The sequence below is a fragment of the Myxocyprinus asiaticus genome, chromosome 41 (genome assembly GCF_019703515.2).
Source record: "Myxocyprinus asiaticus isolate MX2 ecotype Aquarium Trade chromosome 41, UBuf_Myxa_2, whole genome shotgun sequence".
Taxonomy (NCBI): Eukaryota; Metazoa; Chordata; class Actinopteri; order Cypriniformes; family Catostomidae; genus Myxocyprinus; species Myxocyprinus asiaticus.
In genome coordinates, this window is record NC_059384.1 from 6,765,553 (window position 1) to 6,787,158 (window position 21,606).

The window sequence follows — 21,606 nt, forward strand, 5'->3', positions numbered from 1 at the left end:
CCGGTATCCCATATATAATTATATAGCGCTTTGCAATAGATGCATATCTAACCCTGGGGCTACAGCAGGATTGCTAATCATAATTTGGGCTGGATGCCCCATCCGTGCTAGTGCTGTCAATATTGATTCTGGGGCCACACAAGTACACTATTGATTTCTGTCAGACAGACATTTAATAGACTGAGTTACAAAAACCAGACAATCACTGCAGCAACCAGCAGCATGTGAGCTGTTTATGTTCATCCTTTCTATCAAGAACAGTCTTCATTATTTTAAGCATTTGAGAATGAGTTGTTTATTTCGAAGTGAGGAGATGTGTCTTGTGCAGCTGTTTTTTCAAAAGGAGTCGGCCCACAATTGTATCAATGAACTTGGACATCTTGGATTGGTTCAGTTTAAAGATGTGAGTAACCACTGTATTGCTTGTGTGTTTATATTATTACAGTTTGTGTGTACTACTTCATGTGCAGGTGTTTGTGTTTTTTGATACTTAGCTATAGTTTGGGGACACATTTGTCCCTGGAAATCTGACAAATACATCCCCTTGGGAAGATAAATAAAACTAGTAATGTTTATTTTTATTCCAAAAATGCAAAAAAAAAAAAAAAATCTTTTAAGGGCAGAGTTTTGAGTAGGTTTAGTTGATTGTAATTAGCTTTTTACAGAAACAATAGAGGCTCTATTTTCATGAGTGTGCAAAGTGCAGCGCTACGTGCTACTGTACACAATGTCTTATCCAGTTTTCATAAGAGTGTTAATTCTAAGCACAATTTTCATGCCAGTGCAAGGAGCAAGTGGGTGTGGGAGTGTTTGCGCTATCTGTGGGTGTATGTGCACAAACTGTGGGTGTATTGTATGTAAATGAAGTGGCGCAAAGTGCAATATGCTATTTTCCTTAGAAATAGGTCATTGCACTAAGACGTTTCAAAAGCAGGTCTGTTTTCAGTGCAAAGTCTTAAGTCAGTTCCTGTATTTGCAGTTTGGAGATTCAACCAGCAGGTTAACTCTTAAAATATAGTGGAAAATCAAATTATGTCCATAACGATCACTGTTGTAACCTTTTTATGAAAAAATATTTATGAGATTTGTGTTAAACTATCTTTAGGTCATGGTTTATTTTTCAGTTATTATTATTATGTTTATATTTACAATTGTATGTATGGTCAAATTTGTATGGGTATTTTTCCTCCTGTTGGCGTAGAGTGATTTTTAAGTCACTGCAAAAGGGGCCGGTGGAAGAAGTTGGACAGAGTAAAATGTTTGGATTTGATATGATTTTTTTTTTTTTTTATCACTTAGTTATTTTGATTATATTTTCTTTTCATTTAAAATGTAATTTGAATTTAGAAATATTTTTGTTTTTATATTATTTTTTGTTTCAATAAATTAATTTAATTTTTAAAAATGAAAATCAACCGGTAGAAGTGAAGTGCTTTCCGATACAATCACTGTTAATACTAGCCTTGATTTGTGTGTCAGTAGATGAAAATGATTAATAATACTTACATTCTCTATAATTTAACGGAGTGTAAATCTAAATCCTGATGCAAACCATATTTTCCAGTGCATGTAAAGGAAGTGTGTCACTATCATAGAAATATGCCTGACATTCAGGGACGCAGTTAATGCACTAAAGAACGTAAGTCCATATATCTATTCTTATATTTCATTGGATACTGTCCATTCACATTACCAACTTCTTATGAATGTGCTGTCTTTGTTAATATTGCTGGTACTTGACAGGGAATGGACTATATAATAGGATGCAAACGGTGCCGCAGAAGCCCCTCAGAATTAAATTGCAATTTCGCCAAACTCACTTGCGCCTAGACTTTGCGCATGCTTGCGCGAATATACCAAAACTTCATGGCCATGCCCATTGACATTGCGTATATTACTTATGGCATAGCACTGCACTTAGCACTAGCGCGCTTAAAATAAGGCCCTAGAAGTCTTACTGTGTCCTCATTTACATAGGCGAGGAAAAGTGTGTTGTTTTCACTGATTTGCTGAATAATTAAAAGTTATTGTCATTAGAAAAAAAACAATTTGTCACTAGGCCTACAGTACATTGATCTGTTATTTTCTGTATATATGCTGTATACATTCTGTGTAAAAAAAAACAAACATTGGCTACATAAAACTTTTTAATTATATAGCCTACTAAAAAAATATCAAAAAAATATAATAAATAGTGATACTGCTCACAGGAGTAATTTTAATATGTAATAGCTCATCTAAAAATGTAATATACCCTCAATTCGTTTTTCATTTATCCTCTATGTTTTATTTATTTGACCGAAGTGGTCCTGATTGAAATATTGTTTTGATTAAAATCTTAAAATGCTCAGAGACAGGGTTAGGGGATAAAAAAATATTATTAGCTCAGTATAAAACAATAGAAGTCAATGGAAAGTCCCTACCATAATAGAAAAACAAACGCATGTGTATGTAAGTGTCTCCAGGCCAATTCGAATAAAAATATGGACAATCCATTTGGCAGTGTAAAGTGGCCACAAAGTCTGCACTGTTAAACTTGTACAATATGAAATGACATCATAGTTGAAAGTGTAATTGAGGATCACTAGGCCCATTAGCCATGATTACATATATAAATGCTCTTTCCAATCTGGTTTGATTTTGTACTTTTATTGTTGTAATGGAGGATTAATTTGTTACAGTAGATGCTCAGGGCTTTTGGCACTCAAGCTGCCTTTAAAAACATTCCATTGATTTCTAAATGTAATCTGCTTTTAGTAGCATGCACACATATTCCAGTGTGTATCCTCACTCTCTACTTAATTGTTAAGTTCATATTGGACTTTCATTGTCACAGAATTTGATTTCTCACCATTGGCTGAATCGATGCAAAATGCTGCAGAGAGAGAGAGAGAGAGAGAGAGAAAAATGTATGTATACTGATGTCCTCCAATGAATAAAGGAGTTATTTCAGGGGCTAATTGGGCTAAAACGAGTCTAATACTTAACAACTCCAAAACTGATAAGTTGTAGAGACTCTGCCTTGATATGTTACAATTATGAATTTAACTGTTTTTTTCAATGACTGTCCAGCTGAATCCTGGTGTAATGGATTTTCAGAGGCGATTTGTGAAAGAAGTGAAGAAATGTGAAGAAATGGAGAGAATTCTGCGTAAGAATGTGGTGTTATTCAGAAAGCTTTCACATTATTATAAGTTTGATTTATTTTTAATATTTTTAATCAATTTTAAAGCTCAACGTTTATCATTTTTCACTTGTTAAGTTTGAACAACTTTTTGTTTTTAATCTAACAGAATTACATTTGTAAAGATTACACTTGCATCATGTTCCTTAGATGTATTTAGACATTGCACACCAAAGAAAATCTTTGATATGATTATCTTTCAAGCTTTCTTTGTCTCTTGAAATGTTATCATTTAGGGTATCTCGAGAAAGAGATGGTGAAATCTAACATTGTTATTGCTGCAACAAAGGAAAAGGAGATGGTCCCCTGTCCCAGAGATGTCCTGGAGCTAGAGGTGAAAAAATAACTTACTATTTTGTTATTTTTATTTTATTTACATGCCCAAAATTTGGACACTTTAAAATGTCTGATTGATATTGCATTAGATGACTAATGCTATCTTTCTTTTCTTTTCTTTTTTTCTTTTTTCTTTTGTTATGCAATGCAAAGACATTCATACATTAAGTGTGGCTTCATGTCCAAATAATTTTAGTGCCACTGACAATATATAAAATTAACTTATACCTCAACTTAAAGAATTAGTTCACCCAAAAATGAAAATTCAGTCATTGTTTACTCACCCCTGTGTTGTTATAACCCCATATGACTTTCTTTCTTTTTCGTAACACAAAGGGAGAAATTGTGAAATAATGTTGTCGAAGAATTGATGCATTTCTATACCTATCCTTATTTCTTTAAACAGAGTATTCAGAAATCAAACAGAAACATAGAGGAGGCTACAGGCAGCCACAGTCACAGTGACCTGATGGCAAACGACACGCGATAAAATGTATATGTTCTATGATAATCAGTTTTTGTCCTAACCAGCAATGATGTGCGATGCTACATTTTATCGATCCCTTGTTTTCTATTTTCAGCATTGCATGTGTAACTCTGTCCGCTGTGAACTGGCACCAGTCCAAAAACGTTCAAACAAATCAGGCTGGGCATAGAAATGCATAAATTTTCCAACTACAAACTCTTCAGACATGTTTAGTAAGTTCTGCTCTCTGTTTTTGTGCAGCTGTGTTGTGTTCTGTTGTCACTATCACTGTGGCGGGCCTGTTTTTAAATTTTCATTTGAACGCCCCAATGTCGCGAGGGGGCTGCGTGAACTGTTGCTCTCATGCCCTTTTCATGAAACTGCACAGGAGATCAACGGTCAGTGAACGTTTACACTAAATAATACATTCGATTTCAGTTTGTTTCTCACTAAACCTTATCATTTGCTTTCATAACAGTCATGACCCTCGTGGAATAATTTATTAGACTTCTGAATTATACTTTTGCGTTCTTTTGAAGCTTGAACTATAAACTGCCATTGTATGACATCACTGAGCACAATTTGTTTTTCACAATTTCTCCCTGTGTTAAGAAAAAGAAAGAAAGACATACAGGGTTAAAACAACTCAGGGGTGAGTAAACAATGACTGAATTTTCATTTTTGGGTGATCTATCCCTTTAAAGCTGAAGTGTGAGGAATCAGGTGAGGAACAATTGCACTCTTTTAACACAAAGTTGATACACCAAGATGCATTTTACTGTATAACATAAACCATAATATTAATTTGATGCACTGTTACTCTTGCCTCCAAATCTTTAGTCCACCTTTGAGAAGTTGGAGCAGGAACTGAGAGAGATCAACCGTAACCATGACGCACTCAGACAGAACCTCACTGAGCTGATGGACATTGACTCTCTGCTCAGGATGACTGAAAACTTCTTTGAGGAGGTAACGAAGATCTTGAGATGAATCACCTCCCTGTACTCAGAATAATTTTCTTCCTTATCTAAACCCACTATAAGATCTTGCAGAACAGATTGATACTTTAGAGCCAGGGGGCTGGATAAAAAAAAAAAAAAAAGTTCTTAAATTAGATAAATCAGTAAATTAGAGGAAATTCATAAGAATGTCCAGTTTCAAGAATTTGAATTTTCAAAACATTTTTTTTTTTTTTTTTTTTGACTGTTTACAAATGTTGTATCTGTACATACCTAGTTTTAACCACACTAAATGTTGCAAAGGAAGGCTTCGGTACGCATATTACATTCATACAACATACATTTTGCAGATTTAGTGCCGCTTCTATCTGAAATTGGTCTTTTAAATATTGCTCCACACGTTCTTTGAAATAATTGGTCTATTAACTGCTCTTGAGAGACAATTGAAACCTTTTTAATTCAGATTAACATCATTCTCAAAACTTAGCTTTTCGTTTATTTATTTTTAAATGATTTTAAAATAAAGCTATCATGCTTGTAAATGGCACTAATGGTAGCCTTATATGCCTTGTTTCGTGGCTGTTTGTTTCATCATTTCTTTTAGTTATGTCATAGTAATATGTGGATGATGTTAGACCTGACCTGATTTTGAAGAACAGGAACTCCATCAAGCAGGGGTTTATTCTGACAAAATATTTCAAAATGTTCTTGAAGTTGCAATTTCCTTGAGAAATGAAGTGCTCCTGTCAAAATCTTTCTTTATTAGAGACCATGCTGCAATATGTCAAGGTAGCTTGATGTACTTAATGGGATAATTCACCCAAAAATGAAAATGTTTTCATAATTTCTCACCTTCATGTCAGATGTGTATGACTTTCTTTCTTCTGCTGAACACAAACTAAGATTTTTTAAAGAATATCTCAGCTCTGTAGGTTCATACAGTGCAAGTAAATGGTGGCCAGAACTTTGAAGGTCCAAAAAGCACATAAAGGCAGCATAAAAGTAATCAGTGTGACTCCAGTGGTTAAATCCATGTCTTAAGAAGCGATATGATAGGTGTGGGTGAGAAACAGATCACTATTTAAGTCCTTTTTTAATATAAATCTACACTTTCACCAGCCCTCCTATGCAATTTCACCAGAGTTCTTCTTTTGCTTTTTGCTGATTCGCATTCTTTGTGCAAATATGATTTAATTATTATTTTTCTTTGATACATTCCTCCCTTTTTTTCTTTCTTCTCCCTGCCCAGTTGGTGGCGTTATGCTCAAAGAATGTGCATCAGCAAAAAAGCAAAAGAAGAAAAACTCGGGAACGTGCATAGGAGAGCTGGTGAAAGTGTAGATTTATATTAAAAAAGGACTTAAATATTGACCTGTTTCTCACCCACAACTATCATATCGCTTCTGAGGATATAGATTTAACCAATGGAGTCTTATGGATTACTTTTATGCTGCCTTTATGTGCTTTTTGGACCTTCAAAGTTCTGGCCACCATTCACTTGCATTAAATGGACCAACAGAGCTGAGATATCCCTTTAGTTATGTTGTCTTTTTAACCGTTTATGTTCTAGGCTGAGTCTCTGCTGACCTGTTCAGAGCCTCCTTCTGAAGACTCTGTGTCTATGACCATCTCATCCCACATGACCAGCCGCAGAAACAGCAACACCAGCAACACTGGACCTCTAAGTCTAGGGTACATTAGTTACCGTTGTTGGTCACACTTTATATTAGGTGGCCTTAACTCCAATGTACTAACATTAAATACATACAAGACTATGTATTTACTGTGTAACTACATGCTGTTCTGCAAAATATCCACATTTGCTGCTACTAAGGTTGAGGTACAGGTAGGTTTAGGTGTAGGGTTAGGGTCAGAATTAGGGGTTAGAGTTAGGTTTTGAGGTAAGGGTTGGGTTAGGGGTAAAGTTAACAGTATAACTACAAATGTAATTAAATGCAGGTACTTTAAATGTAATTACAATGCAACAACATGTATATACATAATAAGTACATTGTATCAAATGGTTAAGTACATAGTTGTTAAGGCCACCTAATATAAAGTGGGTCCCAGATCTTTTTTTTTTTTACAGTGTTGACGTATTACTTATTAAAACAGGAAGCTGCTCAATAGTTGTTTTTTTAAAATAGCCATCATTTTATGTTACAGCCGTGAACATGATTTGCTACTTGTTTTGCTTGTCAGAGACAGGTGTCATTAAGGGGAGGGACTTTTCATTTTAGAGAGCATTTGGACAAAATGAGATAGTGTAGTATGGGTGGTCAACAATATTGGTCTTTTTCCTGGAAGAAAAAGACTTAACATTTTAAATGTGTATATCTGCTAAAAGAGCATTTTATCAACGTTTAGGAGTACTAATGTGTAGATGCATATAGACGGACATGGACTAAAAGCCATAAAACTCCAGTTTTAATTACATGAGGACTGCTTATCTGTGTTTATCAACCTTGAAAGGGAGGAGAACATGCTTCCCTTGTTGACATCAAATGCAGTGTGTCCAATCAAACTGTACAGTACTTTGGACAAATTCATCTGTCACTAGGTAGAATTGATCTAAATCAGCAGATGGCAACTTAGGCAGGTTGTGTGACAAATATATGCAAGGGAAACTATGACACAAACTACATTAAATACTGATTACATGTCGGATTGCCACTTGATGTCCAATGTAAAGCAAAATCAGTTCTATGCTTTAAAGAATCCAGAAACCAATACATCGAAATCTGTAATTAAACTTCAATTACTCTTTTAATCCCCAAAGAACCATAGAAATAACTCAAGCTCTATATTTCTACCCACTGTTAGATTTATTGCAGGTGTTATCAAGCAAGAAAGGTTTCCTGCTTTTGAAAAGGTTCTTTGGCGGCTTTTTCATGGAAATTTCGTCCTCCGACATGCCGAGATTCAAGACACTGAAGAATTCCAAGCAGAAGTGAGAGAATCTAAAGGCTGCATATTTTTCATGAAGTATTTTCAGTCTGTTTTATTGCTTCACTGATGTTCTTTGGACTACTAAATGTGTATAAAGGTTTAAGACCATAAAATAAAGTTATGAAGTAAAATATTTATAGATATTTCTGATTCTAGATCACTTATTTATTGTAAACAAATATGTTTACACATTGACCATGTTAACAAGATGATCTTTGGAACATTCTCAAAGCATGCTGGAATAACATGTGGATTTCAAAATGTATTAAATCAGAAAAATGCGAAATTGCATTTGGTCTCAGACATTTGGACCCGACTGTACATGGCAATATTCTCATGCTCCTAACTCCAACATAAACATAATAATTGCTGACAACATAATCCAGAATCCATTATCAGAGTGTATCTATATGTGCTCATGAATATTTAAAGCAATCAATACGCACTTGATCATGATTGTCAATACACACCACACATGTGGCTTTAATGCTCTCTCTTGAAATGCACATTAGCCTTGTCAATATAGATTGTTCTATTTAAGGCATTGTGAACTAATGCACAGACTTGGCTCTATGTTCAATTTATCTGAACACAGTCAGCAAATGTGTGTGTTTATTTATTTATTTATTACATTTATAAATGTATATATTAATTTAATTATTTATTATTATTATTATTTTAAGCAGAGGGGAACTGTGAAGAAGGATGTGTTCATTATATTTGTCCAGGGAGATCACGTGCGAGACAAGATCAGAAAAGTGTGTGATGGGTAAGTGACATTTGTTTCTAAGCACAGAAACATTTTAGAATGCGTTAAGATAATTAAAAGTAGAAGTTTAACTTAGTCAAAAAATCCATGCATAATGTATAAGTATAGAATGATGGCTGTAATACTTAAGCCTATTGTGATAGACTGATATATGAGTGTTTCTTCAACAGTTTTATGTACCAAGTGTTGATTTTTATTCAAACAAAGATTTCTTCGCAACTTTATTTATTTATTTATTTATTTATTTAAGTGAAGATCAAATTAAAATGGACTTACTAACTACTAACTAACTAACTTAATTTTTTCCAGGCCTTCATCAGTTATTTTTTTTTACTTTTCAAAGGTCTTTTATGTATAGATTTGATTGTTTTAGCTTTGTCCCAGACCCAGACTTTCAATATTATAACAATGAAATTATAACATGTTTACATGTAGGAAAAACCAAAAAAACCAAAAAACAATTTCAATATTTATTGTGTGAAAATGATATATATATATATATATATATATATATATATATATATATATATATATATATATATATATATATATATATATATTATGTCTGTCCAACAGTTGTGGTGTCATTTCCACCACATCAAAAAATGTTTTAAACATTAGTGTACTTCTAAACCAAGTCAACAAAAGTGTTGATGAAAAGCATGCTTGAAATGAAATATGAGACATGTGACATTTGAAGAAAACAAAGAAAATCCAAGGTAAATATAACTTATGAGCAGAGTAATTTTATGGCCGTAATTTCTAATAAAGATGTAATTTTGTCAGATTATGGAAAAAGTGAACTGTGTGTAAAAAATTAAATTAAAAAAATAAAAAGTAATTTCCATCATCCTAATTAATAGCACAGAATTATTTTAAACACTATACAGAATTTGAAATGTGGTGGAAATTTTAATGACTTTCATGAAAAATGACAAAAATGACAGAAATCTGATGTAATCCATGTACATAGACTGTTGGACATTGTTAGTAGACTAATTAAATAATTGTGAGAGTGTGAAAAAATTTTTATTGACACTTTACTTTCTAGAAGTTTACAGTGCTAAAAGCTAAAAGAGTTAATGAAACACTCATATCGGCCATGCTGATTAATCAGCTGATATTTGGCCATTTTGAAGACATCTGGCACCATCGGCTGATTAACAGAAGAGTTATTGTTCCTATATGTCATTTCCAAAATCTACAAGCCTTGACAAAGGATAATTAACAAATTCTATTTTCAAATAATTTTAGTGAATTTTGAGTAAATTTTCTGTAAAATAAAAGAACATTGCAATCTATATCATTAAATTCTATTAGCATAACATAAATATCATCATTAAAAGTGCATCAGCCACCCTGCTCTCTACAAAGATATCGGCATAAATAATTGACAAAATCATATCGCTCAGCAAGCCTATACTACTATGCCAGCATACTTAAAAATGGTGTTAATATGGTTATATTTGCACTGGCTTTATGTTCCGTTTTAAATGAAATTCTCTCATCTTCTGAAGTCTGAAAACATTTCGTTTCTACAATCCTTAAAGGTTTCATGCCAATTTGTACACTTGCCCAAAAACCTTGCATGAGCGCAAGGAGATGAGAAGCAATGTAATTACACGAATGGAAGATCTTCAAATGGTGAGTTGCATTACCGATTTTTAGTTAATCCAAAAATGATGCATATTGTTTTTTAAAAGTGCCTTTTTTATTTTTTTTAGCACCACAGAGACACAGTGTACAGTTTTCGAGAACATTAACCTACAAATGGCTTACTTATGATTGTCTCTGCATATTAAGCTGGGATAGGAGAAAGTATTTTAACACCAAAAAAGTTACACACTTCAGCTTTAAGCTGTTTTAAGCAGGGTAGTGAGAGACTACATTTCAAAAAAAAAAAAAAAAAAAAAAAAGCAAAGTGTGCTTTTGCGTCCATGTCTAAAGATCCAGAAAAGAACCGAAGAGTATCGTGCCAGTGTCTTGACCAAAGCAGCAGATCACGTCCAAGAGTGGGGCAGTAAAGTGAAGAAGATGAAGTCCATTTACTACACACTGAATCTCTGCAACATAGACATCACACAGAAGCTGATAGTAGCAGAGATCTGGTGTCCTGTTTCAGATCTCACTGTTGTTTATAACGCTCTGATAAAAGGATCTGTAAGTATTGCAAATGATTGTTCACTATCTTAAAGAAATATTCTACAAGCCATTGTAGCTAATGCAAAATTAAGCTGTTGTTTAAAGTTTAGAATGTATAATGAGTTTCTTTTTAGGGTTGCTGCAGCCTTATCTGACAATGACTGTGGTTACATTTTTGCAAAATTATATTACAAGGTTGCGGACACGTATCACGGCAGTTCAAGGGTAAAATGTCCACTGTATGGCGCTAAAAGCGAGTTAAGTTTTTTCCCAAACAGATGTGGTTTTTAAGGTTAATGCTCTTAAACCTAACCGATAGAACCATAAAAGTAAATGTAACATGAAAAATGCAATTGCTAAAGCAACCATGTAATTTTGTGGTGCTTCTATGATACTTGCGGCTTGACTTCAAGACGTAATATGTGTTTTTAGGAGCAGAGTGGTTCCAGTGTAACCCCAGTCCTGAACCGTATCCAAACCCAACAAACTCCACCAACCTTCAACAGAACCAACGCCTTTACTGAGGGATTCCAAGCAATTATTGATGCCTATGGAGTCGGTACCTATCAAGAGATCAATCCAGGTGACTGACTAGAACTCTCTAATCACTATAATTTCTGATAAACAACAAGCTTTACTTTATATTATTTTGTGATTTTTTTTTTCTTTCTCAGCTCCGTACACTATTGTGACCTTCCCCTTCCTGTTTGCGGTGATGTTTGGAGATTGTGGTCATGGACTTGTGATGACAATATTTGCAGTCTGGATTATAAACCAGGCCGAATGTTTAAGAAAGTGGAAAAATGAGGTATGGAGTGCTATTCTGTTTGCATAATCAGTCAGACAACTTTTCGTCTTAATTCCCACAATTAATCCAGATTTCAATCTGCTTTAGCTTCAGCAATGTTTCTGTTGAAGTCCATAAACATCTTTTTCTCCCAGATTACAGATGTCCTGGTCAGTGGACGCTACATAATTCTGCTCATGGGAATGTTCTCTATTTACACTGGCCTGATTTACAATGACTGCTTCTCCAAGTCCTTCAACATTTTTGGCTCTTCCTGGTGTGTTCGACCAATGTTCCATCCCCACGGGCCATGGCAGTACGTACATTGGACGCATGCAGACCTTAAAGTAGCAGTTTAGCATACTTACATTTTTATTTTCTTGTATGCAATCAGCTGTATACTTGCTTCTAGATGATTATGGAAATTATTCATGATTTGTTTTTTGTAAATATATATTTCAAGTGTAAAAAATTGTTGGTAACACTTAGCAATAAGTTTGTATTTGTTAACATTTGTAACATGAATAACAAATTAAATATACATTTAAATTATTTATTTTTTTAATATGTTATCATTAGTTCAAATGCAATATGAATTAACACGAACTAACAATGAACAATTGTGTTTTTATCAATTAACATGAACCAAGATGAATAAATGCTGTTTAAAAATGTTGGTCATTGTTAGTTCACTCAAAAATGAAAATTCTCTCATCATTTACTCAACCTCATGCCATCCCAAATGTGTTTGCCTTTCTTTCTTCTGCTGAACACAAACTAAGATTTTTAGAAATATATCTAAGCTTTGTAGGTCCATACAATGCAAGTCAACAGGGTCCAAAACTTTGAAGCTCCAAAAAACATATAAAGGCAGGAGAAAAGTAATCCATAAGACTCCAGTGGTTTAATCCATGTCTTCAGAAGCAATATTCAGCAGCACTTTCAAACAGCCCTCCTAAGTGCTCTTCTCTCCTAAGAGTTTTTCTTCTTTTGTTTTACTGGGCAGGGAGCAGAAATTATAGTAAAAAAGGACTTCAATATTGATCATATCACTTCTGAAGACATGGATTTAACCACTGGAGTTTTATGGATTACTTTTCTGCTGCCTTTATATGCTTTTTGGAGCTTCAGAGTTTTTAACCCTGTTGACTTGCATTGTATGGACCTACAGAGCAGAAATATTCTTCTAAAAGATATTAGTTTGAGATCAGCAGAAAAAGAATTTTTGGGTGAACTATCCCTTTAACTTATATTACCAAATGGAACCTTAATGTAACTTGTTTAGTTAATGCAACAAAGATTTTCATAATCAATATCTTTCTGGTTTTCTGGTAACATATCTAAACATGCTTCAAACAAGATAAATCTACTTGCAAATCAAAACTGTATTTAAAAGATAATAACAGTTGTTTTCAGAGAATTTATCTTGCATAAAATATATATCTGGCCAGTTGTTTTGTTCTTGTTTTAAGGAAAAAATATACTTAATTTTGTTAAATGAAAAACAAAATGTATTTGATAAATAATAAAAAATAAAAATAAAAATAAAAAGTTTGCCAATGGGCTAAGAAAAATCAACAAAGTTCGAGATATATTCTCTTATTATCTTACACAGTTTTGCTTGTAATGTCTAATTTTTAAGAATGTGATCGTTTTACTGGAAACAAGACAAAAATACAAATAAAGTAAATGATTTTGAAATTGAGACAGCTTGCTTGTTGTCCAAAATTGCTTACTTTTTACATTTTTGTCCAAAACATTAACCAAAAGGCTAATGACATCTTTAATGAAAATTATTATTATAATTTTTTTCTTTTCAGCAACAAGTCACTGCACAAATGCCATCATCTTCAGCTGGATCCGGTCGTTTCAGGGGTTTTTTCTGGTGATCCATATGTGTTTGGAATTGACCCGGTCAGTATATGCAACATTTTGTGTGTGTAGTATTTTATACAGTTATCTTTTAAGTAGCTACTATTTATTTAGATAGTCTAACTCACATTTATGTTGTATTTTTGCTTTCGCCTATCTTACTTTGCTTCAACTTCTGTGACCCTGGCTTGTCTTTTATCTGAGCTCCATTTCATAGATGCATAACTGTGTTCTGAGAGATGAACAGCAGTTTTGTTGTCTTACTGTGTTTTATTCACTAGGTGGAGTGATTTAGCTATTCTGATGCTGTAAATGAAGAATCACAGTTTTATTTCCATAAAATGTGCAAGGGAATAGAGGAGCAGCTTTAGTAGCAATCAGTTAAAGTGATAAAAATCTAGGTTTATTGTAATCCACATATTTCTAAACCTATAAGGCATGACGTGTTGTATCAAAAGGTGCACACAGTAAGACAATTGATGCTCAAAGTTCATATAGGTCTATATTTTCAGTGTACCACATACATTTCAATTGCAGAGCCTGTGTTAATCAATCGGATGAAAGCATTACAGTCTGCAGGCTGAAGACTAATGAGAGAAAGTTCAATGAGAGTTCAGTGAGGCAGAACATGCTCTCATCTAGAGTGATTATGAAATATGACTCCCAGTTAAAGTTATGTGTTAATATTCAACATTTAAGTTCTCACAATGCACACCTTACCTATTCAAATGTAATTCACAACATACCAACCTTGTTTTCATTTGATATGGTCATTTTAACTTGATTTCTTCTACAATTGTTTCTGATTTTTAGGTTTGGAACATTGCATCAAACAAGCTGTCCTTTCTAAACTCCTTCAAAATGAAGATGTCTGTCATATTGGGAGTCAGTCATATGCTCTTTGGTGTGACCCTGAGTTTGGTGAACTATGTGTGGGTATTTGGTTATTTGATATAAATTCAGCTAGAATATATATATATTTATATATATATAATATACTGTATTTACAGTATGTGCTTTTACTGGTTGCAAAGTGTATCATGATTGAAAAAATACCTTTTTTATTGAATATTGATGGTGCAACATAGTTTTTGTGAAAAGAAATAAAAATGGTGGGTGGTACGCTAGGGGTAAAAGGCCCTTGGGCCTATAGTGTAGATATAGGGGCAATAGTTATACGGTAAAATCTCAACTTATGCAAATACTTTTACAAATACAAATTACTTTTGCATTAATATAATAACTACAGAAATTGTTAACCATTTCCTGTGTATGTCAATCACATTTTCCATTTCATAACATCTCAAGTATTCTACAAACAAACAGATGAACATATGATATAATTAATGTCACAGATCTGTTCTAAATAAATAATATTATTATAGAAACGTGTAAGTAATGTATTTAAATGATATGAATTTAAGTAAATTAAGTAAATTTAAGTCAGTAACTGTAATCTGATTAAAAGACTCATTGGAGTTATGCTACTTTTTAAAAAGTAAAATAATTAGATTACCGTAACAAACAACTTTGTAATCAGATTACATCCCAAACTGATTGTAATATACTTTTCTGCTCTTATGGAAACTTCATGAAAATATGTTATTATTCACATTTCCTTTTCAAGGTATTTCCAAAACTTCCGGGACATCGTACTTCAGTTTGTTCCGCAGCTGATATTCATACTCTCTCTTTTTGGATATCTGGTCTTCCTCATCCTCTACAAATGGAGCATCACTCTACAATCTGACAAGGCTCCAAGCATTCTGCTGCTCTTCATCAACATGATGCTGTTTGATTATCAGTCTCAACATAATCTCCTTTATGGAGGACAGGTTTGCATTCAGGTTTTTCTAAAACCCCTTGTCCAGCAATAGATAATGGCTAATACTGTAGTTCTTTCTACAGAAAGCCGTGCAGATTTTCTTGGTTGTTACGGCTGTCCTCGTGGTTCCTGTGCTGCTCCTGGCCAAACCCTTATTTGTCTACAGGACCCGCATGAAAACCAGACACCAGGTATGTGAGTAAAGCGACACTGTCTTAAGATCAGGCAATCAATTCTGTTTCAACATGGAAACAGAGTTGTATTTTTAATCAAATTAATAAATTTTTAAGTGATTTACCTTAAATATGTGTTGAAAAAGTTAAAAAAAAATGCAAATAGTTTTTAATATTATTAATATGTCCTCCCATTTATAAAATGTATATAAATAAAATAAAAATATAATACAATAAAATATAAATAAAATATACTATTTATACTGTAGATTAAATAGTTTATAAAGTTTGGCTAGACATTTAAGATGTACATTTCCTTTTAACATTTAGATTTATATTATATATTTATAATTGATAGATATTTTAAATCTAGATTAACTTGAAATGTGTGTTGTATAAGTTGAAAAATATGCAAATATTTATAAATAGTTCCTACCATTTATTAAATGTATATAAATACAATACAATATAATACAATAAAATATGAACATCATAAATATGTAAAATTGTTTATACAATTTAGCTTGATATTTAAATGTACATTTTCATTTAACATTTCGATTGATATTTTATATTCAGATTTGATAGATAATTTAAATCTATATTTGTCACATATTCCCTGATTTTTGCATTGACCTGTGTTGAAATTCTTGTTTAGTTCCCATGTTCCTGTTTCCTGTTAGTTTGTAGTCCTTTTGTAGTTTCATTTTATGATTGGTTTTCCCCGATGGTTTCCACAGGAGTTCCTCGTTCCCTTGTTTGCCTCTGTGTATTTAAGCCCTTGTTTTCCCTGTTTGCTTTGTCAGTCTTCACATGTCTTGTCATGTTCTGTACCCTGTGTTTTGTTTTCATTTTTATTCTGAGTTACTTTATTTACCTTTTGTTTCCAATAAAAGCTGCACTTAGATCCTCTATCCTCGCCTGCCGCGTTACAATATTAACCAGATTAACCTGAAATGTGTGTTGTATAAATTAAAATATATTCATACACAGATTAACCTCTAGATTTAATTAGCCTTAAATCTAGAGTAACCTGAAATTTGTGTAGTAGGATGCAAATATTTATAAATATGTCCTCCCATTTATAACATTTTGATAAATAAAAAAAATATAAATTAAAATAAAATGTTTGTTATTTAAGATGTACATTTTTATTTTAAGTTGTTTTATATTTTATATTTATATATAATATTTATTAAATGAGATGTTTAAAAACTGTGCATTATTTTTTGTCTAGGTAAATCTGACTTAATTGTTTTTTTTTTTCTTTTTTTTTTGAGAGAGCACAGATTTTTTTTTTTTTTACCTTATTTCACATTTGGCCCCAATCATATACTTTGGACTTTGAATACCTTATAAAATTGAACTGTGTATTCAGGGTATTTTTTTCAAGTGGCTGCAACTACTGTAATAAAGTATCTGTGCAGGTTTTTGGAAACTCTCTGAATGATCCGAGTAGAACAGATGCACGTTCTTCGTTCTCAAATCATCAGAGAGATGAAACAGTTTGTCAAGTCTTTTCATTTTGTTCTTGAACACCAATGAACAATGTTACTTTATCTAATAAACATATTTGAAGTACAAAGCCCCGAAGTATTTTGTAGTTATTTATGCACCAACCAATAAAAATTTTTGTTGTTGTTTTTTTTGCTTCCTGTTCCAGGTAAGCATGGGTGACATATTTGTGTATCAGGCCATCCACACAATCGAGTACTGCCTGGGCTGCATTTCCAACACGGCCTCGTACCTTCGGCTCTGGGCACTGAGTTTGGCTCATGCAGGTTTGTCCTGCTTCAATATTTCCACATGCCCACAAATAAAAAAATTAGGGAATAATAAAACCTGTTTGATTGTCCATTTGTTCTGATTTAAACTGTTTCTAAGTGATTGAATGTGCTCTTTATGAGGCTACTGTAACTATAAAGCTCAGGAAACCTAGAGCGTGTTTTAGACATTTTGGTCGTCACTATGTGATTGTTTGTAACTCTTTTATAGTTTTCATTTTTTCTAAAACATTTCAATACTGGCAGAATTAAACACTATTTGAGGTGAATCAAGTTCTATCTGCTTCTCTTTTGCAGAGCTGTCAGAGGTGCTTTGGCGGATGGTTCTACAGGTGGGACTGAAGTTCACATCTGGGATGGGCTCTCTCATGCTTGCACTGCTCTTTGCTGCTTTTGCTCTTCTGACAGTGACTGTTCTTTTGTTGATGGAGAGCCTTTCTGCTTTTCTGCATGCTTTACGCTTGCACTGGTATGAACAACCTCAAGTAATTCATAACCACTGACTTTCAAGCTTCTCTTCAATATGTATTAAAGGCATAGTTCGCTGGAAAATTATAAAATTCAACACAAAAGGAGATGTTGAATGTACAGAACTCTTTTGAGGACAGGGAGGGATTTATTTTCTGAAACAGTTTAGTGTTAGTAATATTGTAGTAAATATGACTGTAGTTAGCATGTTTTATTATAGTGGAAATCATGATTTTCCCATAGTAATATTGTAGTAACAAAGACTGTAGTAAACATGTTTTTATTTTTATTTGTTTTGGGAGGAAACCATGGAAGTTATTTTCTAAAGTAAACTGTAGCATCCATATAGTCACCTTAGTTTTATACACTCTGAAATATTTTAGCTTATTTTTAAGATTCACACATTTCAATTTCTTAACAAAATTTCATCAAATTAAATTGAGTCATCTTTAACAAAATTGAATTACATTTAATTGAATATATTTAAGTTTTATTCATTTTGGTAAACATTACTCCATTCAGTTTTATGGAATTTTGCTAATTGAAATTGAAATGCTTAAATCCAATTTTATTGTATTATTTATTTATTTATTACTACAAATAACATGATTAAACATAGGGAAATTAATGTGTTTTCAAACAAAAAACGGATTAGTGTGGACATGGCGTATGGTTTCACTACAAATATTGTGGTTAAAATAAGATAATTGTAGTAAAACCATGGTCAATTCTGTGATTGTTTTACTACAAAATAATATCATAGATGAACTATAGTTACCATAGTAAAACCATGGTTAATTTTGGGGTTATTATGGTTTTACTTCAAATACCATAGTTCACTAATGGTTACTTGGTTGATACTGTATGGTTAATTTATTACAAAGGAATGCAAAATAATTACGAGGGAACGCAAAACCTTTTATGAGGGAATGGAAAACTGTTGCGAGGGAACGCAGTCTAGCTTTTTTTTTTTTTTTTAATCTATTAATGTTTAAGTACAACTGGCCCAAAGATTACTAATGTCTCTGTTATAAGTTTTAATAGAAAGGTATCCAAATTTCAGTATATACTACGAACTTTAATAGCATACAAACTAATAAAACTTTGTTTACAGAGGAATTTTATAGAATCATTTTGAACATAGTGATATAAATGTGTTAAAATTAAACATTCTTTTATTCTTTTGCTTTCAGGGTTGAATTTCAGAACAAGTTTTACGAGGGATCTGGCTACAAGTTCACACCCTTGTCCTTTGGCAGCCTGTTAAAACAATGATAGTTACTGATTATTTATGGCCTACTTACAGTTTAAGTCCTAATTATGTTTTAGTGAATATAAGAATATAAGAAAAAATGTAAATGTAAATAATTATAGATATTTAGATTTTATTTATAAATAAATGCGTAGTTATAGAGCAATGTTGTGTCCAGACTTTTTTGACTGGGGTGGCCCATGTGGGGCACAGACTCATTCAAGGGCGGCATGAAGCGTAACTCAACATCCCTGATATTAATAATAATAAGAAGAATATGAATAATAAGAAGAAGATATGCACATTTTCAGGAATTTTTAATTGTCGAATGTTACTTAGCTTAATAATTGATTAATTGTTATTAATATTGCAAAACACAGAAGACTCCAAATAGCATTTATTTATTTATTTTTTTCTGTATAATTTTAAGTAGCGTCTCTTTAAACTGCATAAATGTTATGGACACTGCTAATATGAACAAATTAAGAATAGCGCATCATTGAACACACGGTAGTTTTGTGCAGTTTTGTGGAGTTTGGAGTTGGAGAGATGATGCTACCGTGACATTATGTAATAATATCTAGTAGGCTATTGTTTTATTTTGAGACAATAAAGAAGATATTGAAGATATTTCTTAATCTTATCAATGGCCTACACATAAAGAATGTGCAATGTATAATGTGAACGTGTATTCAGTTTAATGTAAGCTACTCAATTTAGCCATATATTGGGACTCCCAACTGGAGTTTGATTATTTAATTAATCAGTGCTTTAAAAACAACTTAATTTGATATTAAAACTGTTTTCCTGATCTCCATTTTTTTTTTTTTAAATTTTGCATCTTTGGAAAAAAGCAGAGAAGGCTTTGCTGGCCCTGAGAAATCGCCACTGTTCATCATTTTCTGACACTGCTTTCCGCCCAATTGAATAAAACACATTTGCTCTCTTTCACCAGTGTTTGTTATTGTCTTCCTTTTATTTCTTTCACATATTCTCCACACCACACCGTAAGAGCTAAAACAAGCAAATAAAGTAGTATGGATATTTGCAGGGGGTAGTATGGATATTCTATCCAGAAGGGAGGCATGGCTCCAGTCCCCCCTAGAATTGATTGGCCACCCCAGGTGCCACCTCAAATTCGAAACTGTGTCACTTCCCAAGTTGGAGGCAGGCTTTCAATAAAACCAGGTAGAACCTTGTATAGGTCTCTGCAGAACAGTAATGGGTGTTTTCAAGTCTGTGGGCGTTTTCAAAACGGGATGGGCATTTCTAAACTAACCAATGAAACTAGGGAATCTCAATGGTTTGAAAACGCCCACTGATTGGGAAAAGCCTATTTTGTTCTGCAGAGATATAAGCCTCTAAATAACCCTCAGTTATTTATAGCTTAGTTTTTAGTTGATTATATTAGTATAACATTAAAAGCCACAAGATGTGTGTTTTTATGTTTTTACTTTTGATCCTCGAGACTGCGACACTAAATTGCAGCTGTGAAGAGGGCTTGAGGAAACCAGGTGAGGGACCATTTCACTATAAACAATGGTTACATTCACTGCAAACACTGTGCAACCTGACAAAAAAAGCGCTATGATCATATGATAGTGGTCTGCGTGGGACTGTTTTTTCCATCCCTCTGCCGCAAGTTTCTATCCCACACCAAAACTCACCCGCTGAATTTTACTCCATGTTTACCCGCTCTCTGCCCACAGTGATGTTCTTCCCGATCGCTCCTGGTCCCTCAACCCAGAAATTGTTTCCACGCTGGGCGAAAGCCATACAAATAGACAACAACTGTAAACAAAACGTTTTATTTTTCTGTTATTGCTATAATCAGATTCATATGGCCATGATGCCCATCTGACTTGCCTGAGGTTGTTTTCTTAACACTAAATTGGTTATTTTATTGTCTGAGTTACACATACGTTGATGACACAGTGTACCTACGCTTTGCTCTGCCATTCAAAAAAATACTAAATGTAAAAAAATAAATGCTATTTGGAGTCTTCTGTGTTTTGCAATATTAATAACAATTAATCAATTATTAAGCTAAGTAACATTCGACAATTAAAAATTCCTGAAAATGTGCATATCTTCTTATTATTATTCTTATTCATATTAGTATCAGGGATGTTGAGTTACGCTTCATGCCACCCTTGAATGAGTCTGTGCCCCACATGGGCCACCCCAGTCAAAAAAGTCCGGACACGCCACTGTCATCACAACAGTCCTTTCAGCAGAAACATGAGTTAACACCAGAGAAAAAGACAAGATACCTTGGCGTAATCGGACTGGAGTGTTGCTTGCAGGGCTGTAGCTAGCGGGGTGAAAGGTGGTAATGATTCTAGGGGCCCACAGTTCCAAGGGGGCCCCACATTAAATTCTATACTGTATTTTTTAATAGGAAAGGGGCCCAGAGCAATATACAGTCAGGGGGCCCAGGCCTTGGCTATTTGTATTGGTATTCATGTTTTAAGGAATCAAACATTTCTCAGGGGATATTATGCTACTGTTTACCGTCCGGTTTGGCGAAGTGTTCAATTAATAAAGTTGCTGTATAATGTTTAGGTACATAGTACTAGGTACTGATCTCCAATCATTAGGAAAAGATTTGGAAAAATTGCCTGTGATTTTATATATATA

General features: G+C 33.3%; 1 protein-coding gene across 2 annotated transcripts; it reads left to right on the forward strand.

Annotated features, from left to right (window-relative positions):
- Positions 1–221: 221 nt before the first annotated feature.
- Positions 222–20,932, forward strand: si:ch73-173p19.2 (V-type proton ATPase 116 kDa subunit a 1). Of its 2 annotated transcripts, none has more exons than XM_051683015.1 (20): positions 222–403; positions 3,073–3,151; positions 3,421–3,518; positions 4,827–4,955; positions 6,516–6,637; positions 7,769–7,895; positions 8,578–8,663; positions 10,214–10,307; positions 10,611–10,823; positions 11,238–11,388; positions 11,480–11,613; positions 11,748–11,908; positions 13,413–13,506; positions 14,278–14,396; positions 15,092–15,299; positions 15,373–15,480; positions 16,890–16,967; positions 17,126–17,243; positions 17,544–17,715; positions 18,908–20,932. In XM_051683015.1, the coding sequence occupies exons 1-20, from the start codon at positions 236–238 to the stop codon at positions 18,987–18,989; spliced, it is 2,541 nt and encodes an 846-aa protein (XP_051538975.1). In that variant the 5' UTR covers positions 222–235; the 3' UTR covers positions 18,990–20,932. The 2 variants fall into 2 exon arrangements, with proteins under 2 accessions (XP_051538975.1, XP_051538976.1); XM_051683016.1 differs by having other exon boundaries at positions 8,581–8,663.
- Positions 20,933–21,606: the final 674 nt, after the last annotated feature.